General features: G+C 44.5%; 1 protein-coding gene and 1 long non-coding RNA gene across 2 annotated transcripts in view; one reads left to right on the top strand and one right to left on the bottom strand.

Moving 5' to 3' along the window:
* Window positions 1-3,414: 3,414 nt before the first annotated feature.
* LOC122458687 lies at window positions 3,415-5,012 on the bottom strand. The gene is made up of 3 exons (XR_006278835.1): window positions 4,480-5,012; window positions 4,001-4,088; window positions 3,415-3,527 (listed from the first exon to the last, which is right to left on the bottom strand). It is a non-coding gene; the product is annotated as an uncharacterized LOC122458687 (long non-coding RNA).
* A 7,465-nt stretch (window positions 5,013-12,477) lies between these two features.
* Window positions 12,478-25,853, top strand: part of TGS1 (trimethylguanosine synthase 1) — a 47,950-nt gene continuing 34,574 nt past the window's right edge. Inside the window, 4 exon segments of the mRNA XM_038391796.2 lie at window positions 12,478-12,994; window positions 20,011-20,075; window positions 22,052-22,230; window positions 24,191-25,061. Of these exon segments, the coding sequence (XP_038247724.1) occupies window positions 12,777-12,994; window positions 20,011-20,075; window positions 22,052-22,230; window positions 24,191-25,061 (1,333 nt within the window). The 5' untranslated portion in view covers window positions 12,478-12,776.

Here is a 25,853-nt window from a genome sequence, read left to right as displayed (position 1 = left end):
ACACCTCTGCCCACTTAAAGAAGACTGTAGATCTAGAACTAACTCTTAGGGCTTGGCTACACTTGCGAGTAGAGTGCATTAAAGCAGCCCCGGGTGCCCTAGCTTACAACCGGTCCACAACTGGCAAGGCATGTAGAGCGCTCTGACTTCACAGCTAGAGCGTCCTGGTATTCCACCTGGGCGAGAAGATTAATGCTTCTTGCACCTTGGCATTAAATGACTGGGCGTCAGTATGAACAAGTTTCAGAGTAGCAGCCGTGTTAGTCTGTATTCGCAAAAAAAAGGAGTACTTGTGGCACCTTAGAGACTAACAAATTTATTTGAGCATAAGCTTTCGTGAGCTACAGCTCACGAAAGCTTATGCTCAAATAAATTTGTTAGTCTCTAAGGTGTGAACAAGGTGTTGCATTACTGCACTCTGATCAGCCTCCGGGGAAACGTCCTATAATCCCCTTACGTCAAGTGGCCACTCTTGTCATTGTTTTGAACTTGCTGTAGGAATGCGGATATGCCCTTTGAAAGCTCCATTTCTGACAGCAGGCTGCTTATCTGCTCTGAGACAAAGCAACCATTAGTGTGGAATGCTGTGTGTGTGTGTGGTGTGAGAGAGAGAGAGAGAGGCGGGGGAGAAGGGGGTCTGCTGCTGTCTGAACTTACAAGACAGCATGCTGACATGTTTTCAGCCCCCCCAAAAACCACTCTCCCCCCCCACATATACACAACACATCCCTGACACAGTCCACGCCTCCCCCATTTGAAAAGCACGTTTGCAGCCACTTGCATGCTGGGATAGCTACCGCAATGCACTGCTCTCTGTGGCCATTGCGAGAGCTGCTAATGTGGCAACGCCAGTGCGCTTGTAGCTGTCAGTGTGAACACACTGCAGCGCTGTTCCTACTGCGCTCTCGAAGGCTGGTTTAACTCAAAGTGCTCTACATCTGCAAGTGTAGCAATGCCCTTTATCTCAAGAGAGGAAATCACTATTGTAGGGACTTGAGAAGCCAGGCTCAACCATGTTCAGGTAATAGAAGAATTTGTTCCTATCAAAAAAGCCTGGTAGCAATTACCGTGCTGCACTGCGCGGGAGCAAGTCTGGCAGGAAAGCCACGCGCTGTGAAGCATGTGGGGACCATTTCGGAGGAGTGAAAGGAGGCCATCAGCTTCATCCCCTAGTGCCTGGGGGGAAAGGGACGAGACACGGACTTTGCCCCAAGGGCCAGCAGGGCACCCTGCACTTCACTGAAAGCGGGAAGTGCCGGTAACAAAAGGCTCAGCCAGGCATTTTCCCAGCCGACGCCAGGGAGCCCAAGTGCAGGCGGCAGCCTGGTGTGACGACACAAATAGTAACCCTCCCCTTTTGCATCTTGGTGCAGTTTCTGCCACGCAAAAGTGACCATCTTGGCTACTTCTCGGGACTTGCTACCCACCTGGGCCAGGTTCCAATCAGGAGGGATGGGGTTTTTGGTCGAAAACGCTCACGATTTGCTTCCTCCTTGCTAATGTGCCAAATTGATTTATTGGATGATTGAGGCGTGCTGCTTCATTTTGTGTGTGAGTACGTGAAAGGGAGGTAAGGTTTGGGGGCCTGGAGCATACCCATGAGCCCAAGGTGATTCCAGAGTGGCCCTTTTGATTTTTTTCACTGGCTTCCTCCCTTTGCTTATTTCCAATGCCTTGGCTGCCTATGCACCTGTCACTGGTCCAGGGATGGTGCGAATCAGGAGGGATGGGGTTTTTTGGTCGAAAACACTCACGATTTGCTTTCTCCTTGCTGCTTTTATAATTTACATTATACACATGGACACAATAATGAGAATATTTTTTTTCAAATAAAAAACATTATTATAATCTGGTATATAAATTAACAAATTTATTTTGGTTGCATTATGTTTGGACAAGAGGCTTTTAAACATAATGATTGTTGTTGTTGTTTTTATTTGTTTGGGTTGTTTTTTTTGTAAAGAAGGGAACTATGCATATTTTTTGCAGTTGTACTCTTTCTTCTCATCAGTCAGGTAGTCTTGATTGGTTCCTTCTGTAATGCAGGGTATATGTGCCCACCTCTTGCAAGAATCACACTGGACCTTTTATAAGTAACAATTGAGAAAATGAAATCACAGAAGTTATAAGGTTACACATACTTTGCATTCACTCATGCTATTCCTTCCACATGTCAGCATTAGCTAACATATGCCTATCAGCATGATAAAAATGTTTTACTGATGTGGAATTTTTACAAGAATCATGATCCTTAGGCAGTTTATGGCATTTATTTCTCATACAATTCTATGCTTCTTACCATTGTGCAATCCTTACTTTTCTTTTCACAGTTGACAAGGTTGCAGTATATGCGGTAGTCCTCCACGCTTCTTAAAAATAAATATAGCGCTATGAAATGATGAATGCGTTACGACCAACACTGAAAATGCAAATCTTGATTATTAATAATGTCAATATTTTAATCCAGTCACTGGTCTTGAACATATCTTTTTCTTTTTTGTGAGTCATATTTTCTCAAATTTTTACTTTACTGCACCTATATAAAGATACCCATTTCATTCAACTGGTAGAGCAATAGCAACCATTTCACCCCATTCAAATTTTTGTGTACTTAAAGATATTATTGATTCATAGTCACCATTACAGAACCAAACCTGTGAGATTCCCACTTTAAGGGGATATTAAGATAACTGTCTGCTATGTGACATAATTCCACTCTTTCTGTTATCTTCACAAGTACCTAATGAGGCCATGGTAGAAAGTAATTACCTGACTCCTTCATTAGAAGAATTGCTATATGTCTTCTAAACGCTAGTATTAGCCTCTTGTGTTGTTTCTACCATACTGATGTCTTTGTGCTGCAAATACACAAATTTGTGCAACTGACAACACTGATATTTAGAATAAACATCATAATTACAGAGGTGAGAGTGGCCTGGTCCAGCATACCGGTAAGAACCGACCACCGGTGCCGGCGCGTACACGGCTAATGTTACACTTCCGCTGTGGCAGTGCTTTATGCTTTAACGTCGCTGCCCCCTTTTATCCCATTCCACTGCCTCCCCCCCAGCATCAGCGGCCCTGCCATAGGGTCCGACAACGCTGTTGCATGCTATCAGCAGGGCTGCCGACAAGTGGGGGAGCAAAAGGGGCCCTGTGTTCTGGCAATTTACAAGGGCATAGTGCTCCTGGTCACTGCAGCAGCAGCTGTCAGGAAGGGCTGGCTGGTGGAATCTGGCCCCCCCAGCACCGCACCTTCCGCCGGAGACCCCATCCCTTCTGGGGGGCCACAGGCCCACCCCACACACCTTGGCAAGGATGCCGGTGCAGTGCCCAACTGGTAATCTCTGGCATTTACTTTCACCCTGGATAATTACACATACATAACAAATGATAATGGCGATTTGGTGTTCAATACCTTTAAGATGAGTGGTCTGCAGTTGTGGCCATCACTTTGTCTGGGATGCTGAACAATTTTACTATTCCAAACAGATGAGGATTTTCTAGTTAATCGTTTGATGAAGTTTCTGAAATTTTTAGAGAATACATTAGCGGACTGCGGTAAATGAGCTTTTCTTTCCTTTTTTTTCCCCCCCCCCTCCGGTTTCTGGTCATAGATACAAATCTGTTCTATCTCTTTTTAATTAATGATTGAAATGACTTATTGCTCACATATATACACACTTGCTTTCATACTATTGTCTCACTCTTACACAATGTATCACCTGATTTGCTGTACCCCATGTTGATAATAACACATTCTCAATCATGCAACATGCTACTGTTCGTGTCCACATTCTGTGAAGTCGTTCCCCAGAGTCAAATCACACAAGTTCACTCAAAGTCCATTACTAAGCATATTTAGTACAAGCACATGCTGTTTCAATTTTTATTTGTAGCTAACAGGAAGATATTAATCTCACTATTGTTATATTCCCTTTAAAAATATTTTCAACGGAACAGTTCATGTCCACTGTAAAGTAAGTATCTAATAAATCACCTCCAATTCCTCAGGCATGTTCTTTCATATCTCATCTCATCACACAAGGGGTCAATTATTAACAATTCCATTTTTTCATCAAGGCTATCTGTAAGTGTAAATACATTCACAAATTATATTGGTAATGTGATTATTTCAAAAATTTTATACTGATTTATCAAAAATCATTATGCAATTAACATATTCTCATTTGTAATGTCTCAGTAACACACAAGAGAAAAGCATATTGTGAAATCATTGATCAATTCAATACAGAATATATAATACAATATATTCTTCCAAGTTACATTAACAACGTAACTTGACAGTAGCATTTTATTTTTATCGTTTCACATGGACTTTCCTTTGCATGCACTGAACTCACTGAAAACCCGCAACACGGGAAATTATATCACTGCTAGCATAGTTGTGTTACAAATTGCTTATTTAATATCACGTTTATTGCCCATAATCTAGAAGTACAATACAAAACATCTTACCACAAGAACCCAATGACCTGGTGTGTGGCAAGGAAGCAATAATATATCATTTTGAAGTAATTCACTCTGTATTTATTTTAAAAAGAAATTAGAAATGCAATTATAGTTTCCAGTGAAGCAAACCATTAAATGTACATTATACTGTATTTCCCAATTTCATTACATGTATTACTATTAGAGTACTCCTCCACATCAAACATAGCATTGTATTTGCTGTTTCACACTATGTTTAACTCACTGAATGAAACTGTGTTTTGCTCATGCTATGTATGAAAGTGTGTTAGCATTTACCTTCACTTTCATTTGTGGAGCTCTGCCTGAGAGAATGACAGTGGAAACTACTGATGAGATGGCTTGTACCTGTTGACAGTCAACAAAGTTATTTATGCATTAATAATTCTGGCACATCACGAACATAATGAATTTAATATAGACAGACATGCAAGGGATCCTTAGTGTTACAAATCAGATATGTAAGACAGTCCCGTAAAAACAAAAAGATTTGTAATCAATGTGCTCTGTCTTACTTAATGTAAAAACTGACTAAGCTGTTCGCGTACTTGTGTTTAATTAATTGGACCCACTCAGTGATGAGCTGCCAAAATCTTAACAACCGGTTCCCTCCTCACCCCATGAGGGGGTCGTGGCCTACCCCTGCCCCCTGGACTCCTGCCCCACCCCCGCTCCTGCCCCCTAGGACTCCTGCCCCATCCAATCCCCTGTGTTCCTTGATGCCCCCCTCCCCCGGGACTCCTGCCCCATCCACCCCCATCCCCTGCCCCATGACTGCCCCCAGAACTTGGCAGGAGGGTCTCGTGGCCACCGTAGTGGGTGCCCGCCCCACCCTGCCCCGACCCTAAGAGCAGAGGGACCTGCCGGGGGGCAAGGTAGGTAGTCCCGGCGGTGCTTACCTGGGGCAGCTCCCAGGAAGCATCTGGCAGGTCCCTCTGGCTCTTAGGGGCGGGGGAGCGTAGCTAGGGGGGAGCAGTGGGAGCAGCTGCTCCCCCCACTGATCACATCAAAAGTGGCGCCTTAGGCACCAACTCCGTGGGTGCTCCGGGGCTGGAGCCCCCACAGGGAAAATTTGGTAGGTGCAGAGCCCCCACCGGCAGCTCCCCGCCCCGCACCAAGTCCCAGCTCACCTCTGATCCACCTCCACCGTTGAACGCGCCACCCCGCTCTGCTTCTCTGTCCACTCCCCCCCGGCTTCCCGAAAAATCAGCTGTCTGCGCAGGAAGCCAGTGAGGGCTGAGAAGCAAGCGGTGGCTTTGCGCTCAGGCCCAAGGAGGCGGAGGCGGAGCAGAGGTGAGCTGGGGTGGAGGGGGCATGAGGAGGGCCACCCGCACCACAGCAGGTAACCTGGGGGGCGCGCAGGGGAATCGCTCTCTGCCCCAGCTCACCTCCACCTCCCTGGGCCTGAGCGTGAAGCCACCGCCTGCCTAAGGCGCCACTTTTGGCCGGTTGTTAAATTTAGAAGCCCTTTTAGAACCGGTTGTCCCTTGTGGGACAACCGGTTCTAAAAGGGCTTCTAAATTTACCGGTTCTAAAAGGGCTTCTAAATTTAACAACCGGTTCCTGTGAACTGCTGCAAACTGGCTCTAGCTCACCACTGCACCCACTGAACTGTACAGCAAAACTGTACAGCCACTAACTGTGGCCCTCAGTTAGTCTAGTATTGTATGTCCAATATGCACCTCCACATACATTTCAGTAAATGTTTGGCAGCAGTAAATACACTGAAATGTTGCAATTTCAGGTTTATGTTGATATTTCAAGGGTATTTGGGCTTATATATGTTGTGCCACATATTCACGTGATTGTCTACTTATTGAATCAATGCATACTTTCATGTACCATCACAGTAAGTAGCCTACCTTTCCATTTTCTTTCTCGACGACACAGCTCAAATATGCATCAATAACTTACAACACATGATGAAAGAAAAGGCACAATTTCAATAATATTTGATGAATCAATCCCGTTAACAAATACATGTTTAGTGGTACTTAAATGTACCTCATTACTTATCCAGCTTCTCGGTTTCAGGCAATGAAATGAAGAGCCATACAATTTTATGTTTCTCACTTTGGCCTCCAGTCTCTCTGTGTGTTTGCCGGTCATCACAAATTTGACTAGGAAAAAATATTAACACATATTACATGCATGGTAATACAGTTTCCTTTTTCTCTCTTTTACTACTGTGAATGCCGCCACTTTGTACATGAAAACCTTTAACATAGTTCCATTATGAAGTATGTTAATCTGTTTAAGAAAGGTGTGGTAACCAATTACCTTTCAGAATCCATTGCTTGTCTTCTACCTCCTCCATAAGCATGTCATCAAAATTGTCATCAGCATAACTTGTATCACTGTTTGAAACATCTTGCCCTATATACTCCTCTTCTTCCATTGCTGTGACCTCTATGTTTTTCACTATGCTGTCGTGAGATACAGTGCCATCCACTTTTCTAATCTCTTCTGTGGGTGTTTCTGCAATTTCAGTTCTGATTTTTCCCTCTAATGTGCTTTCAGCAGGTAATGTTGGTGGCTCTTTAATGGTTTTAAGTGTGTGATACTGTACGTGTTTCTTAACCGTTTCCCTGAGATGGTTTGTAATTTCACTCTCTTACCCTCAACAGTCGTAATTTTGTATGGTTCCTGATACCTAGGTTCCAGTCCTCCTCCTTTTCTTGTTCTCTTTCTAGCGTTCAGTAACAGAACAGAATCCCCAATATCAAATGTTATTTCCCCATATTTAAATTCTTTCGTTTAGCATAATGTCTTTGTTGTTTTTCTTGTGCATCCTAACATAATGTTACTTGATTATCTAACAAATTAGATCCCACCACCTTAATTGGTTTACACCCAGAAAATTACTTATACATCAGTCAAAGAAAATTAAAAAACCAGACAGAGACCATACAGATAAACAATAGAGAAATGGGGAGCAATAAATAAATCACCATGATTACAGGCATGCAAACCATTTAAGAAATGGCTATGCAGTTATTGATTATTCATGCAGTTAGCTAGGAAGACCCTTAGTTTTGTGTACTTTTACCAGATTTGCCCATTACTTGGGATATGCTCATTTAGAGGGGTTACTTGTTTGGGTTTTTTCCCCCTGATCATTCTACTAATGTACTGCTTATGTATAAAGTGTGTAAAGCACCCCTCTTTCACTACTAACAGTATTGCTGTAAAACCTTTATTTTTAAGGCACAACTCTTAACTCCTTATTGCACAGTTCTACAGGTATTCTAAGCAAGATTCTTAACAGAAGGTTAACAAAATTCTAAGGGAGAGAGAGAGAGAGAGAGAGACCTTGCTAAAGGAGCTTGGTCAGAAAAAGAAAAAGATAGCTTGCTCAGGTCTGTACCTCAGTTTCTCTACTCCACAGCAACTACTCAACAATTAACGTGTGATTAGGGTCATGTGCTGCCTGCATTTGTTCAACAATTTGTGACCAGCTTTGCCTGTTACTTTGGTGTACGCTCATTTATTAGGTTACTCTTCTGGAGGGGGGGTAGTTGTGTAATTCTATCAATGTACTGCTTGTGTGCCCTATTGAATGAGTCAAACAGCACTTTCAAGCTGATGCCCTTATTTGTCCCAGATTTAGCATGTCCCTATCCCCACTCTTACATCACAATTGTACTGGTAGTAACACACTTGATGAGCAAACCCCAGAGTATTTTTGGGCGCTACAGGGATATGTAGTTTAGGTAAAAGAAGCATTGCTGCAGAATAAATGTGGAAGATACAAACACAAGAGTAAAGTTATTTATGGACTAATAGTGATAACTACTCAAGGACAGCCTAACAAAATAAGTAACATTATTAAAGGTTAATACCTGAGGTAGAAAAGGAAACAGAGAGGGAAAATGAGGGATCTCAACCCACTCCAGAAGCTTGAACTCGTGAGGCTTCCCAGGCAATGGTGATAGCTCAGAGTCTTGATCAGTCGGGAGTAGATGAAACCCCAGTGGAAATGAGGCAGAATTTGGGAAACTTACTGGAGCATGAGTAGGTGGTTTTGTACAGAAAATACAATGGTTCAAGGGAGGACACTAGATTTGTTTATGGGTACACTGATGACTCAAAGAATTTCTTCAGGCTAGACAACAGGAGCTGATCACTTCTAACTATGGCTGGTGTTCCTTCAGGGGGCTGACAATGAAATTGGGCTGCTTCAGTATTTTGGCTATCAATCAAGGTTTCACTACTAGAAGTGGTCTAACTGCTGAGCTGGGTGTGTGCAGTGTAGGTTCATTAACATCTGGAGCACAGGTCTCCCATGATGCCATTGTTCCCTGCTTTTTTGGTCCCAGAGTTCTGTGTGGTTCTCTTTTTTCCCATTCTATATGCTAACGCGATGTCTGGTTGTCCCATCTTTCATGCAGATGAGGATAGGGGAGTGGCCTCTGTTCTCCATTCTGTATGCTAATTGAGATGAGGCTGTCACATCTTTAATGCAGATGAGGATAGGGGAGTTGCCTGAAACTTGTCACCAGGGATCTAGGTGTGTCTCATACCACCATTCACTGCTCTATGCAAGTTTTTTCTCTGATCAGTTTTGGTTCAAGCCGGGGGTGGGTATCCTTTCATGAGTTAGACAGACTGGATATTGTGCTCTGGTTCCCCAAGAAAACAAGTATTATCTGTGACTGCAGAGGTCTTAACAGGGCATTGAACATGAAATGATCTTTAACAATATGTTGTGACTACTTACGTTAAAGAAATCCATTCCACCTTGGTTTAGGAGAGAGACCACTGATTGACGAATAAGAATCTGGTGTTGCAGATCCCCATTGTGCAATTATTTTTTTTTCTCCATTGTAAGTGCAGCTTTTATTTTGGTGAGTTTTGCACACAGATGCAGATACATGGACTTGTGCATCCAAAAGTTCTGCAGACGCTGCTCATGAGCCCAAGCCTTCATTGCTGCAGAAGATTTTTGCCCTTGGGAAGGATGTAAGATGACACCATATAATACACTTACTGAATATTTGTGAATCAGCTTCTACACACAAGCAATGACGTGTGAACATGGGATTGTAAGGGCTGGATTCACAGGCAAGATAAATGCAGCAAAAGGCAATCCTAAAATTTGTGAACTGTTATGAGACTTCACGTAGACAAATAGTGATAAGAGACTCTTTTAAATACTCAAAATGTGTGACGCAGAGTTTGATGGAATGTAGGGAAATTATTTCACTGCATCAAGTCTCCTGTAGCAGTAAAGTAACACCGGGACAGCAGGTTTTTATATTTTTTGGTGGCATCCAGAAAAGGTCCAAGGGAGTTTTGCTGTGGGAGGGGGCTTGGGGTCAGTACCAGGTTTACAAAGGTGCCAGTGGTGCGTGGCACCAGGCTCACCCTGGGAAGGGGCCCATTACAGACCCCTCTAACCCATCTACATAGCCAGGTCTGGCCCCTCACCTGGGGCAGTCCAGCACACAGGCCTTGCTGTGTGAGCAGCTCTCAGCCAGCAGGTTCCACTCGCCTGTAGGGGGCTCATCATCCAGCAGCGGGGGGCCACCCTGCGGGCTCGGCAGGGCTGCTGGCCACGGGGCCAATGGGTGTGGGTGGGCTGGGTGGGATCTCAGGAGTCACGTCCCAGGGATCTGCCCCGCTCCCCAGCACCACTCCAGTTCTGAGCTGTCTCCGCTGCCTGGGACCTGTGGGGCCCCACCTGCCTCCCCAGGGGAAGAGCCATCTGGGACTGATGCAGAGCCTGGGCCAGTCTCAGCCAGTCACAGGGGACAGTGCCAGACACAGGGCTCAGCTGGGTGGATTCTGCCAGGCATGTGGGTCCTGAGGGAGCCTGGCCCGGGCAGGCTCTGCTCCTGCTCCAGCCTGGCTGATTGCACCACCCCCAAGGGGCCGGAGTTATCCTGCCCCAGGACCAGCTCTGGCTGCGCTGCCTGCTCAGCCTGGCAGACACAGTCACCTCCCATCAGGGCTGGCTATTGTAGCAGGGGGTCAGGGTGTGGGAGAATAGGTCTTTAATGGGTCGGGGGGGGGGTGCTGTGCAGTGAGGGGTGGGGAGATCTGTGTGTGTTTGGGGGCTGTGCAGTGGGGGAGATCTGTGTCAGGGTGCTGGGAAGTTTGGGGGGTCAGTGCGGGACACTGCAGTTGTGGTGGTGGGGGGCACTGGGCACTGAGGGGATCTGTGGGGGGAGCTCTGGGCAGGAAGGTGCAGGGTGCTGTGCAGTTCTTGGAGGGCTGTGGGGGGTGTTCAGCTGGGGGTCACTGTGAGAGGAGCTGTGGGGGAGTTCTGGGGGGGCTGTGCTGGGCATAGTGGTCTGTGGGAGGGCACTGGGCATGGGGATTTGTGGGGGTCTCTGGGTGGTGTGGCCCTGGGCATAGGGAGTCAGAGGAGTGCTCGGCAGGGGGGTAGCATGGTGCAGCATGGGCCTGCCCCCAAGAGGAAGAAGCATGATGGCAGCCCAGGGCTGGGCTGGCCAGTGTGTGTCTGTCAGCTCCCGGTTTGTAAACCATGCCCTCGTATTGGGCTGGGTGGAGTGGGGCTGTCCCTGCCGCGCCATGACCCTGGCCAGCCCTTCGCTCTGAGGACTCTGTCCCCCTGCCCCATATGCCCATTGCCCCCATGGGGGCCCACAAATATGTTTAGCACCGGGCCCACAAAAGGTTAATCCAGCCATTTTTGGGGTGCAGGCTCTGGGATGGAGTTAGGGTGCAGGCGAGTTGCAGGCTATGGGGAGTTTGAGTGATGGATGCAGGTTCTGACTTGGGGCAGGGGATTGGGGTACAGGAGGGGGTGCAGACATGTGGGCTCTGGGAGGGAGTTAGCAACTCAGCACGTTATATAAGAGAAAGGAGCTGCAGTGATTTCATATAGACATAGAAACTGAAGAAGACTCTTTTACATATTCAAAAGGTGAGGGGCAGAGTTTGAGGGAGGGCGTGTCTGTACAATATTTCACAGCAATCAGTCTCTGGGCCGCAGCAGGAATGTAGCCCCGCAGCACTCGGATACGATAGCAAGGAGTTGCGGTGTCTGAGCACTGACAGTCTCGGGATTGGGTGGCCTGTGCCTTTAAGAGCCGGCCCCAGGAATCCGCCCTCTGCGCCGGGGCTGACATGCAGCGTCCTGGGGAGAGAACGAAAATAACCTCTGCCCCCCACGATTTGCGAGCACAGCAGATGGATCATCCCATGGGGTTACTGTCCCCCCCCTCCCTAAACGGGGGTTTTGTCCCCCCACAGGGTCTGGCAGCATCTCCTCCCCGGGCTTAACCCTGGCTCCCACTCCCGATTTTTCCCGTTCAGCCCCTCTTCTGCCGCTACCTACAGTAGGTTTCAGAGTAGCAGCCGCGTGTTAGTCTGTATTCGCAAAAAGAAAAGGAGTACTTGTGGCACCTTAGAGACTAACAAATTTATTAGAGCATAAGCTTTCGTGAGCTACAGCTCACTTCATCAAATGCATCCGATGAAGTGAGCTGTAGCTCACGAAAGCTTATGCTCTAATAAATTTGTTAGTCTCTAAGGTGCCACAAGTCCTCCTTTTCTTTTTGCGAATACAGACTAACACGGCTGCTACTCTGAAAACTATTCAAGCCTAAGTTAATTGTATCCAGTTTGCACATTAATTCCAATTCAGCAGTCTCTCGTTGGAGTCTGTTTTTGAAGCTTTTTTGTTGAAGGATAGCCACTCTTAGGTCTGTGATCGAGTGACCAGAGAGATTGAAGTGTTCTCCAACTGGTTTTTGAATGTTATAATTCTTGACGTCTGATTTGTGTCCATTTATTCCTTTACGTCGAGACTGTCCGGTTTGGCCAATGTGCATGGCAGAGGGGCATTGCTGGCACAGGATGGCATATAATACATGGCAGAGGGGCATTGCTGGCACAGGATGGCATATAATACATGGCAGAGGGGCATTGCTGGCACAGGATGGCATATAATACATGGCAGAGGGGCATTGCTGGCACAGGATGGCAGCTATCACACGGGTAGATGGGCAGGTGAACGAGCCTGTGACAGTGTGGCTGATGTGATTAGGCCCTATGATGATGTGCTCAGTGCACCCAAAGCAGGGAATTGGGAGAGGGAGCTGTTTGTGTGCGGGGCAGGACGAGCTGCAGGCCGGCCCGGGCTCTCGCTCCCACCCGCACCGCGGCGGCGGCGACTCCCCCCCCTTCGGCCCTGTGTCCGGAACCACGCTCCTGCCGCTCCGCCCGGACCCCATTGGCTGAGACACCCCAACCCCGTCGAGGCCGCTTCCGGCGGAGGGAACGCGAGGCCATTGCGCACGCAGCGCCCCTGCTTCATGCTCGGGCTAACCCGCGGCCGCCGCGAGACTTGCACAGCGGCGCGTGCCTGGAGCCCCGGGGAGCGGCGCGTGTCCGTCAGCTGCGCCCCGCCTTTCCCGTTGGCCGCGGGCGGGATGCCGTGCGAGCCGCGGAGCCGCCTAGTGGCGGAGCTGCTGCTGCAGGCGGGTGAGGGGGCTGGCAGCATCCTGTGCCTCTGTTCCCGGGCCTTTGTGGAGTGAGTAGGGGCCCCTCCCGGCGGGGGGGGGGGCTGAGCTCCCTGGGGCGCTGGCCTGGTGATTAGCGCTAATGCAGGGGCTGTTTCTTTCCATGGGGTGGGTCTCTGCCTGTGCACCTGGAGGATCAGGGCTTCACCTCTCTAGTGGGATTACGAGAAATGTCAGGTCAGCAGGGGAGATACCTGTGTGCTCCAAAGCAGGGCTGGGCATTGGAGCCGTCCGAAAATAATTGGTCAATGGACTGGCCAAACAGTGGTCCAGTATTTTCAGTGTGTCAGAAATGATAAAAGATTTTAAATTGCTATCGTATAACAACAGCAACAAAAAGAGCAAGATCAAGTCTACAAAATTAAGTTGACCTGTGTTACATTGATGTACAGCTACCGCAGTAATTACATTGTTTTTGCATGTCCACACTATGCTCCTTATGTTGGCAGTGCTGTTCTCACTAGGAGCAGTTACCAATTTAACTGTCAATGAAGGGCATTGCGGGGTGGCTTCTGAAAGGCCACAACAGTCAAGCTAAGCAAAGCAGTGTCTACACTGACACTGCATCAATCTAACTACATCGACTTCAGCACTACTCTTAAGTTATTAAGTTGGTGTAGCGGGCAACTTACATCAGTGGGCGCTACATTTTAGTATATACACTTAGGTCAATGTAAACTCTAATGTAGACCAGGGCCAAGTCTTTTTGGTCTTCAGTAGGCTCAGCCTTACTACAAACAGCAAGTTATTTAACTGTATTATTTTAACTCAGAAAAATCTCCAAAAAGAAAATAATTTCTTTACAAATGAAAGAATAATTATTATTGGCATTTTAGTCATGTTAGGTGGCATACAAATGAGAATATTATTCAAGATTGAGCAGTGTCAAAGAAAAATAAAATTTAAGCAGCAATAAAACAAACACATAGCAACTATAAAAGAAAAAAGTCATTTTTAAATGCATGTATGCTAGGTAGGCAGCTGGTCAACTCTTCAAGCATCTTTCTTTTTTTAATCTTCATTTTCTTTGTCAACTTCAGCTGCGTCGTCTATATCTTTGTCCTCATCATTGCATTCATCGGTATCTCCTTCTTCTTTATCTGATGAATATTGAGTCAACTTTTCATCTACATTTTGTTCTTCAATCTTACATTGTGATATGTTGTCACCAGCTTCCCAAAAAGAGGATGTCTTCAGTTTCTGGGTTTTGAATGGATGGTTCCCCAAATGGACCAGTTTTTTTTTTTTTGCACATGCAGTAATATATGTATGTGTTAAGAAAATCTGCCATTGTAGCTATAGTGCAAGGAGGACACAGCCCTTTCCACCTCAATGAAGGGGATTTGATTCTACTGCTGAAACTACACTCCATGTTATTTTATGACTGAATGGGCTACCTTTTGCTTTATACTTTCTTACCTGTACATTTGACTATCCTTTAAAATTTGCAGCAACCACTATGAGGTCACCAGTTGAAACAAAGTAATCATCAGTAAGGTCTTGGCCCTGGAAGCAAAGGTCAAAAAGCTAGGCAGCATTATCTATGGGAATGATCACTTGATTTTTCTGTGATATTTTGTCTTTTTTTTTCCCTTCAGCTTTTGTAAGTGGACTGTGTTTTCCAAAATATGTTCTTAAGGAACTCATTCTTGGTCTCAGACAACATAGTACTATTTTCCATATTCAGAGACTGCTGAATTGGAATTAATTTGCAAACTGGATACAATTAATTTAGGCTTGAATAAAGACTGGGAGTGGATGTGTCATTACACAAATTAAAACTATTTCCCCATGTTTATCTCTTCCCCCCCCCCCCACCCCATTCCTCACACATCCTTGTCAACTTCTGGAAATGGCCCACCTTGATTATCACTACAAAAGGTCCCCCTCCTGTCTCCCCTCCCCCGCTCTCCTGCTGGTAATAGCTCACCTTACCTGATCACTCTGATCTTACCTGATCTTGTTACAGTCATTACAGGTAACACCCATTGTTTCATGTTCTCTGTGTATATAAAATCTCCCCAATGTATTTTCCACTACATGCATCTGATGAAGTGAGCTGTAGCTCACGAAAGCTTATGCTCAAATAAATTTGTTAGTCTCTAAGGTGACACAAGTACTCCTTTTCTTTTTGCGGATACAGACTAACACGGCTGCCACTCTGAAACCTTTCATCTTATAGGCAGCACATCAGTAACACAGAATGTTTGTATTCTCATTTACCAACTAAAAGTCCAAGCAGCTTTCGTGTTACTCTGTTGTAGGTCACAACCAAAATAACCTTCCATGGATCCAATTCATTGATTGTATTTTTAAACTGGTTAGCAATATATTGGGCTGTGTGGGGTGATGCTCAATTGTTCACTGGAATGAGTAAACACTTGTTGTGGAGTTATCATGAAGGTGATGATATCCTCATTACAAATATTGCTCCAGACACTAGAGACCTGTGAGGAGCTTTTGCCAACTCTCTCTTCCTCACATAATTCTCTTTGTCATTCAGAAGACTGCCTTAACGCTGCTTCCTAATAGGTACTTTGTAAATTGGACGCTATTTATGAAAAAAATTCTAGTATATAAGGATTTTTAAATTTATGCCATTTTATATGGACATCCAGCAAACATACAGTGAAATTTATTTTTCTGGTGATGGGACCTTCTACCCAAAAATCTCTTGATACCAGTTTGATGAACATTGGAAGACTTTCCAGGAGTAGAAGTTTTTGATGCTGATGAGGTAGCAAAATTCTTATTAGAAGATGAAGAAATGAAATTAGCTTCACTTTCGTTGTCACTTATATCACTGTCTTCATCAAAAGATTCCATGCTTAATGATGGTGCCGCCAAAGACAAAGTAGAAAACCAAATTTTGATGCAGGCCAGTTTTCCTTTTTTTGTTGTTGTTGTTGTTGTTGTTGGACTGCAATAATCTATCTTTGACAGCAGCTAGACATATACCACAAGAATTCAACAAATGTTTCCCCATTCTACCTACATGTGTCACATACTCAGAAAACTAGAGATTGCGCTTAACCTTGGCAGTTGTTGCATGTTCATGTCTATTAAAATAAAATGTCCCTGCAAATGATTTTGGCTTCCCCTGATTCTGCATAATAGATTATCAAGTATCTCTTAGAACTGAATGACTACGCTTAGATTGAAATCTATTTCTAACTCCTGCTGTTCTAGAAGATTCCAGACATTCAAAATGTTTTTGGGCATGCTGCCCTCTGCCTCCTAAGACCTTTACAGATTCCCAGATCCCATGGAGAGCAGATGGCCTCTCCTTCCCGTAGCAAACCTAAGAGACTCATAAGCAGCAGTTGGAGGAGGAATAAAGCAGGATTTCAGGAAGGGAGGGGCCTCTACAGAGATGTGGTGTCAACACTCCTCATTAGCATAAAGCGTTTTATATTCTCAGCAAGATTTGTGTAGGAGGCCTTATGAAAGGGATTTTTGTTGAGAGAGAAATGGGGGGTTATTTACATGGGCATTTAATGTGGGATGTTTTGTTTGGTGTAGGGTGTAGGGGGGGCTTAATAGCTGTGATACTTTAGTTTAGTTAATGGCTGCGCATCTTTTCTCTATGTGTTGGAAGAGGAGATTTAATGACTATGAACGTGCTTCTTCCTCCCCTGCTACCTTCTAAGTTAACTTCTGTATATTTGTCTGGTCAGTTTACATGATAAGCTCTTCGGGGAAGAGCCAGAGTCTTAACTTGTTTAATGTGCTGTCTGAACCGCCACGTACATTGATGGCGTGTACAAGTAAAGATATCCGTATGTACAATGTTCGTTAAGATTCCAGCCAATCAAGCTCAGCTTTCCCCCAGTTTACCTTTTTCCCCAACAGATAGCTGTAAGCTGGCGTGGCTGTCCCTCGGCCTCCACATATGGCAGGGGGAGGTGGGGCATGCCTCCTCGCAGTTTAGGTCAATTAGAGCCTTCTCCGAGCACAGGAAAAAAGGGGGGAATTAGCAGTTCTTAAGGGTCCTGTCCTTCAAATGGAGTGGGGTTGTAAATAGTCTGGGCTCTAGCCTGTAACCAGGCAGAGCCGCAACAGTCTCTTCGCCCAGCCATTAAGCAGGGTGGGGAAGCAACCACCCAAGGGCTCTGGCCTGCAATCAGGAGCTCTGTAGTACTAGCCCAGTGTAGGGGCTCAGGTATGGGGTGAGTGTCACATGCAGTCTCTGGGGGCTCAGGTACGGGGTGAGCTGGGGAGCACAGGCCTCCTGGCCTACAGAGGGGGAGTACTGCCACCCAGTGGTAGGATGGTAGGAGGGACACGGGCTTGCCCAACTCCAGTGTGTCCTAGCCCAGGGCCCTGTCAGTGGTGGAGCAGTCCGTCACTGGGTCAGCAGGGATCTGCCTATGACACACTGACCTGATCTGAGGCTCGCTCTCCACCAGGGTACTGCCTAGTTCCCCTGCATTGCATCCTTCTCTTCCCCATCTGGCAAACCTGTGTCCAGGGGTCATTCTCAGTCTCCCCGGGATACACTGCCAGGGTTAGCCATAGCAGTTCCTCCACGTCAAGAACGTTGCAGGTCCCTGGAGCAGCAGGAGCGGTTCTCCTTGGTGCTCCACGCCAGCAGTGGGGAAGAAACATCTGTCTCCTCCAGCAGCTCCCTCCTAACTGAGCTGCTGGGCTGGCCTTTTACATTTCCCCTTCCTGTCCGGCCCCTCTGTGTCTGGCTTGCAGGTCGTGGCCCTCCTGGTTCAGCCTACCAGGTGACTTGCGGTGCTCCTTCCATATCCGCCTCTGAGGGAGGGGCCACGCCTCCTCGCTACAGTGGCCTTAACAAATGAGTGATCAAGATTAAGGTTGTCAAGTGATTTAAAAAAATTAATCACGTGATTAATCGCACTGTTAATCATGGAACACTATTTATTTATGCTTTCTACATTTTCAAATAGGCTGATTTCAATTACAACATAGAATACGAAGTGTACAGCGCTCACTTAATATTTATTTCTGATTACAAGTATTTGCACTGTAAAAAACAAAAGAAATACTATTTTTCAGTTCATCTAATATGAGTACTGTAGTGCAATCTCTTTATCATGACAGTTTTGAATGTCAAATTATGTACAAAAAACTTGTATTCAGAAATAAAACAATGTAAAATTTTAGAGCCTGCAAGTCCACTCAGTTCTACTTCTTGTTCAGCAAATCGCTCACACAAACAAGTTTGTTTACATTTACATTTGCAGGCGGTAATGCTATCCGCTTCTTGTTTACAGTGTTACCTGAAAGTGAGAACAGGCATTTGCATGGCGTTTTTGTAGCCAGCATTGCAAGGTATTTACGTGCCAGAGATGCTAAACATTCATATGCCCCTTCATGCTTCGGCCAACATTCCAGAGGACATGCTTCTATGCTGATGATGCTCATCAAAAAAAATAAGCGTTAATTCAATTTCTGACTGAATGCCTTGGGGGAGAATTGTATGTCTCCTGCTCTGTTTCACCCGCATTCTGCCATATATTTTCCTTTTTATAGCAGTCTCGGAAGATGACCCAGCACATATTGATTTTAAGAACACTTTCACTGCAGAGTTCACAAAATGCAAAGAAAGCACCAACGTGAGATTTCTAAAGATAGCTACGACATTCAACCCAGGGTTTAAGAATCTGAAGTGCCTTCCAAAATCTGAGTGGGACCAGGTGTGGAGCTTGCTTTCAGATGCCTTAAAAGAGCAACACTCCCATGCGGAAACCAGAGAACCCGAATCACCAAAAAAGAATATCAACCATCTGCTGGTGGCATCTGACTCAGATAATGAAAATGAACATGCGTCAGTCTGCACTGCTTTGGACTGCTGTCGAGCAGAACCCGTCATCAGCATGGACGCATGTCTTCTGGAATGGTGGTTGAAGCATAAAGGGACACGTGAATCTTTAGTGCATCTGGCACGTAAATATCTTGTGACGCCGGCTACAACAGGGGCATGAGAACACCTGTTCTCACTTTCTGGTGATATTGTAAATAAGAACGGCAGCATTATCTTCTGTAAATGTGAACAAACTTGTTTTGTCTTAGTGATCGGCTGAACAAAAAGTAGGACTGAGTGGACTTGTAGGCTCTGAAGTTTAACATTGTTTTCTTTTTGAGTGCATATGTAACAAAAATTTACATTTGTAAGTGCACTTTTACGACAGATTGCATTACAGTACTTGTCTGAGGTGAATTGAAAAATACGATTTGTTTTATCATTTTTACAGTGCAAATATTTGTAAGCAAAAATAATATACACTTTGCAGTTACAAGGCAGAATACAATATATATGAAAATGTAGAAAAACATTCAAAATATTTAATACATTTCAATTGGTATTCTATTGTTTAACAGTGCAATTAAAACTGTGATTAATTTTGATTAATTTTTGAGTTAATTGAGTGAGTTAACTGCGATTAATTGACAGCCCTAATCAAGACATTTATGTAGGCTTGCTAACAGCACCATCATGCAATCAAAAGCATAGTCTGCCACCTACATCAGGGCATTTGTGTTGGAAGATCTGACAATTTTTGACTGGTCAAATAGTAGGCAGCCAAGTGACTGCTCAGTTGACCATTTTGCCAAGCCTACTCTAAAATGCAAGCAAGGCAGGATGATGCTAGTAATGAGCTTGGCATTGTGTTAGCGGCCGCATTGGGGGTGACAGGGCATATTCCACTCAGCGCCCTCTCAGAAAAAATCTGAGCACTTGGGCCCTGATACTGCCGTGAATGACCACTGATCTTGCAAGGGGTACCCCATGAACAGTTAATTGCAGGATTGGGGCATTTGGTTTTCCTTCTTTCTAGTAGGTGGAGGAGGCCCTTATTTCTCAGCCAGTCTTTATAGCTTCTTAGCAGCTGCATTTCCTGTCCATCTTGTTCTTGCTTTATTTATTTATTCTGTTTTTCATCAGTGGTGTTGCCTTTTCATGGTTGTTGTGTTTTTATGTTTCTTTTTATGCCCTTGATGATGATGATGATGATGATGTGTTTTAATGTTTGGGGTTTTTTCATTTGTTTTATAGGGATCGAAAATTATACAAATTAGGACTAAAGGGGTTTTATGGTAAAGAGGACTATGACAGTACAGGTAAAGTATGCTTGATAATTAAAGACACCAGGGTTGATTTTAGTTCAAGTGGCTAAAATAATTACTAATTATGTAGTAAATATGTGCTTTGTGGTAATATGTGTAATTATGTAGACATGTGATTACATTAGTTATTCAGGGTGTGGTAATGCTGTATAGTTGCTAACCCATAATCATACACTCATTTCTCATCCATTTCTCAATGCTTTTGCTAAAGAGGACCTTTCCGGCCTAAGGATAACATAATTATTCCTTAAATGTACACTGTGTTCTGGCAACTGTTACTTCCTCTGCTCTGATTGGCTACCATCCTTAGCACTCCCCATCAAGATGCCTACATGAACATGATTCCCTTGACATCTGATTGCCTCCTTACTATCCTGTCACTCCTACCCTGCCTAAATACTAAATATTTTGTAAAGGAAAAGCTCTGCCTAGAGAGGAGGCGAAACTTTCCACACACATTGAGAGAAAGCAACAAGTGGAGACTGAAAGAACTTGGAGTTGTCAGAGTGCTGGGGTCAGAAGTGGAGGCAGTCATATTTCTTTTAGGTATATGGATGAGTTCTGGGGACAGTCACCAACCAAAGCATAGAGGTGAAAGGAGAGAGAGCACATTTTAGTAGATGAACTTGAAGATGATCCTTGTTATCTGCATAATAAATATACTCTAGGCTAAGAAACTGATTTTTTTTAAATGCTTAAGAATCAATTTTTGCCACAGAATTACAAATGTCTGCATTTAGCCAGCCTCATTAATATGCAGTGCCTACTTTGGCAATTATTTTTGTAGCTCTAAACATATTTGTAATTATCTCAATCTTTTTTTTTTAAATGTAAAGACTGAGAGAAGAGCAAATGGTGAATTGATAGCTGGCTGTATCCTTTTTGAGGTGATTTAGTGACATTCTTGGCACACCATGTTTTGTAAAATTGCATGATCTTTGTTAACCCATTTATGTTACACTTGTAAAGTTACTGACCATTTCCCATGGTTTAATGCAGTGGTTCCCAAACTTGTTCTGCCACTTGTGCAGGGGAAGCCCCTGCCTTGCCGGGCTGCTTTGTTTACCTGCCGCGTTTGCGGGTTCGCCTGGCCGCGGTTTGCTGCTCCAGGCCAATGGGAGCTGTTGGAAGCAGCGCGGGCTAAGGGACGTACTGGCTGCTGCTTCCAGTAGCTCCCATTGGCCTGGAGCAGCGAACCGCGGCCAGTGGGAGTCGTGATCGGCCAAACCTGTGGACGCGGCAGGTAAACAAAGCGGCCCCAGGCCCAGCAGGGGCTTTCCCTGCACAAGTGGCGTAACAATTTTGGGAGCCACTGGTTTAATGATATGCCAAAAGAAGTCCTGTGAAGTATTTACTTTCTGTACTCTCTCCCTTGCTTTTAGATTTTTGGCCAGGTACTATCAGGCAGTATGTGTTTTACAAATATTTAAACAGCTGGGACTTGATTTTCAAACTGGGTCTCCATTTTGTAGACACTGTAAGAATTGTGCCTGTAGTGAATTGCACCCACAATTCTGTGTCCCCACTCCATTCATGCTTTTTCCTCGGAATTTATTTTGAGTGCAGTTCATTTCAGGGGCAACACTCATGCAGGCAAAAACCAAGGCCCTTATTCTGTTATAATTAATTGAAATAATTATATCATTCAAAAGTTCAGAATTGACGTACGTATTTCTTGGCTGCTGTGTTTAAAAAAAAAAAAAATCAACAAAAAAACTTACCCACCCTGCAGATATGTAGTCACTTCAGATGAGTTGGAGATAATTGGTTTTGCTGAAATGATAAACTATTGCAAGAGATGGAGAAGGCTGTGCCTATTAAGCAGCTTTCAAATGTTGTTATAAAATGTAACTGGGGGAAAGAAACTTGAGGTGCAGATCTCCTGATTCTGCATCAGAAATATACAGAGCAGAGCTGGGTAGGATTGAAACCAATTTATGAAATTGTAAATTAATATAACTTGTTTATAGGAGAGGAGCAAACAGAGGAAGAGAAGGAGGGGAATCATCATCCCAATGTGACAAAAAACTCAAACAACAATCATTCTTTGGGCCTGGAAGAGGATGAACTGGACTCAGAGGCTGAACTCATGAGGAGTATGGGGTTACCACTTCAGTTTGGAGGACTTTCAGCTCACAAGGAATTTGTGGTAAACCCCAGTTTACTGTGCTTTTTATGCATCTTTGTATTTCCAGACTCTGAGCTATGAAAGTAAATTGAACGCTGTGTGATGTGTGTGTGTCTGCACACACGTGAAGGAGCTGGTCCACAGAGCAAGTTGTAGGATTAGGAACTGATTAATTTCTTGAATGAATGAGTTTGTAAATAAACTGATCAAAACACAATATTAAAAACAGTGGTACACAAACTGTGGGACAAAGGAATTGAATGGGAAATGAATACACTACTTTTAATTTATAGAACACTGGTAAGAGTGGTGCTTTATAAAGTGCATGTTAAAATAAAGTATGGTATGAGGGCTGTGAAGGAAGTAACTTCAGTGAAAGATGGGTATTCGTTCTCTGGAACCGACTTCTCAATGGTTCAGCTTTTGCCTCTGAAGTGGCCACATACAATCTGAAGAGCAGGTTTGAGTTTAAGTAACTCTCATGTTTGACTTTTTTCAGATTCATAATAGAAAAGTTAAAATATAGGTTAAAATATAGGTATTTCCAAAGATACTTGTGTATATATAACAAGTTCATTAGGTAACTCTGGACGTCTTTTATCCAGCAGGCATTAAGAAAAAATGAGTAAGGTTTCCTTTGCAAAACTTGGATCACAGCATTTCAGTTCTAGCTGAACTTTGACAGCAACTGAAAATGGGTTTCCAGTTTAACAACTTGAACACTGCTTGTTCTTTTGAAAGTCTCAGCCATTGATACAAATTAACTTTGAAGCTCCTTTCCTCAGCAGTACAAAGCTGAGTGAAGCTGACTGCGATTCAGAAATAAGTTTGGGGGTGTACTTCTGTGCAGGATAAGTTTTTTGTGTAGCTGTTGGCCCTGGTAAGTTGTACTCGGTGTAAAAGAGGATTATTTTCTTCCCATTTTACTGCCAAATTAATAGTTTCATGGATTTAGCCAAAGATCCACTGTCAGGCACTAGTGAAACAATTTCTTGATCTCTGTTGATGGCTTTTAAAAATAACTACAAGCCAAATTCACTGCTTATGTAAACAAGCATTCCTGCACCAAGTTGGCCATCTTATTACCTCTTTCCTCCTGTTAGTTGTTTCCCTGTCTCTTCTCCTTCACCATTAGATAGCTTTGTCAAGTTTACCTTGTATTTTGGGCAGCATATGGAAGGGTTATTTGCTGTGGCAGGAGTTCATTTCTTCCCCTGCTCCCCTCCAAAAGCTCCCTTAGTATCTTCTACAAGTAATCTCATGAGTAAGACTACAATTTTGTCATGGATATTTTTAATAATAGTAATGGACAGGTCACGGGCAATAAACATGGAAGCCATGACCTGTCCCTGACTTTCACTAAAAATATCCATGTCAAAATGGGGAGGGAGAAGGGTCCAACACCCTGACTCACTGCATGCAGTGGGGGCAGGGAGCTGTGGCTCCCCTGTCCAGTGGCTGGGATCTAGGAGTGACCCCTGACTGCGGGGTTGGGAGCCGGGACAGGGGTGGGGGGAGGGGTGATCCTCCACTATCTTTGAAGGGCTGGGAGCTTAGGGATCCCCCACTCCTTGCAGTGACGGGGAACTGAGGGGTCCCCCACCACCCGCTGATGTGGGAGCTACGGGGGAATCCCCTGTCACCCTGCAGGGGTGGGAGTTGCGGGGGAGGCCGCCGCCCGTGGCAGCTGGGAACTGCAGAGGATCCCCCATGGTCACAGTGGCTGGGCTGCTGCAAGGACTCAATGTCACAGAGGTTGTGGAAAGTCACGGAATCTGTGACTTCTGCGACCTCCATGACATACTCATAGCTTTATTCATGAGGAAAAAATACTTGCAGTAACCTTCTGAGTAATGAGTGGAGGGCAGAAGCAGGAATGTCCCTGAAGACAGAACAAGGAGGAAAGAATAAATTCTCCCTTGTGAGTTACTTGGTTCTGGGCATTTTTTAAAAACACATTTTATTTCTTTTTGATTTTTAGGCATCAGAAAATTCCAGAAAGAGAAATAAGATAGTGAAGAAGAAGAAAAAGAAGAAAAAGTTGCAGCAAAAGCACTTGAATGAGGTCATGCGGGAAACCTGGAAAGAAGATTGTGAAGACCATAACCAGTCTTTTTCAGATGATCCAGCTTTACATACAGAACAAACTGAGGAGAAAAAAACATGCCAGCTTCTGAATGAGGACAATTGTGAAAATAGAGATTGCCCTATTAATGATGCTTTACCCAGTGAGCTGAAAGAGAAATGGGAAAAATATTGGAGTGAGTATGGAGAAGGTCTTCTGTGGCAAAGTTGGCTGGAGAAGCACATGGAAGTAGAATTGTCTGAGAATGCACCTACTTCTGAGCCTTGGAACTCTCCTGACACCAAGGAAAGGTGGAAGCAGCATTATAGTGAAATATACTGGTATTACTGGGAACAATTTCAGTACTGGGCAAGTCAAGGATGGACTGTTGACAGCCCACATAATGATGGCACCGAAATCAATGCGTATAAACTCGAAACAGGTCTGCTAGGAGAAGTAGACTGTGTTAATACAGAGGCTATATCTCATCAAGTGCTGGACTCAGAACTTTCTTCTTATCCTCCCTTCAAAATCAGTTGTAAAGAAAACCCTAGCTCATGTGATGAGCACCATAATGAAATCCTCTCTGGGATTAGTAAAATAAATCTGGATTTGGAGGAAGTGGAGGAGAGCATATTAACCCTAACAGTAATTTACGATGGCCATCAAAATCTGAGTTCAACTAGTAGTACAAGGCAGTGCCCTTGTGTTTCCAGCCAGAAGGAATCATGCAATGGAGGAACCACGAAAAGTTCATCTTCTGAAAATAAAAGCACAAACCAATCAGGTCCGTGTAGGATTTGATAATATTGATTCTGGTAATATTCCTCCAGATGTATCTTTTTTTTTTTAAATAAATTTCTGGATGTACTACAGAAGTGGTGGGGTAGCAGTATTAATGCTTCCTCATTTTAAGTCTGTCTGTTATGCAGCTGCTATACTATCCATATACAGGAAAAGCTGTATTATCTGGCACTTTACAAAGCAGAAAGCTCTATAAACCGGCATTTCAGGAGGAGGTGTGGGGCATGGGATCTGGGAGGAGTTTGGGTGCAGGAAGGATTTCGGGGTGCCAGATCTGGGAACTCCCACCCTCTTAGTTAACTGGAATTTTTGGCTTATTGGCACCCCCTCCCATTTCCCCAACATGCCATATAACAAAACTTTTACTGTAAAAACACAGACCAATTGACTTCCCCGTAGTATATATCTCACTCAGTAGGTTGGAGTAAATAGAACAGAAATAGATGTTTTAATAAATCTGGCCTGTGAAAGATTGATTTTGAAGGAAAGTCCTTATAAACATACAATCCTTTCTTCACTCTATCTTCTCATGTCTGCCTCAAAATGCTGTACCTGAAAATTTGGGTTTTGTTTGGTTCAATGTATGTAATATCATAAGGCAGGCATCTGCTTACTGCACTATAAACTATTAGCTATGAACAAATCAAGTTGATGGTACTATATAAGCCAGGTGGGCAAACTATGGCCCGTGGGCCACATCCGGCCCCTCAAACCGTTTAATCTGGTCCTCAGCTCCAGCCAGGGAGCGGGGTCAGGGTCTTACCCCGCTCCATGT

The sequence above is a fragment of the Dermochelys coriacea genome, chromosome 2 (genome assembly GCF_009764565.3).
Source record: "Dermochelys coriacea isolate rDerCor1 chromosome 2, rDerCor1.pri.v4, whole genome shotgun sequence".
Lineage (NCBI taxonomy): Eukaryota > Metazoa > Chordata > Testudines > Dermochelyidae > Dermochelys > Dermochelys coriacea.
Note: the sequence above shows the minus strand (reverse complement) of the source record. Positions and strands in the feature narration are given on the sequence as shown.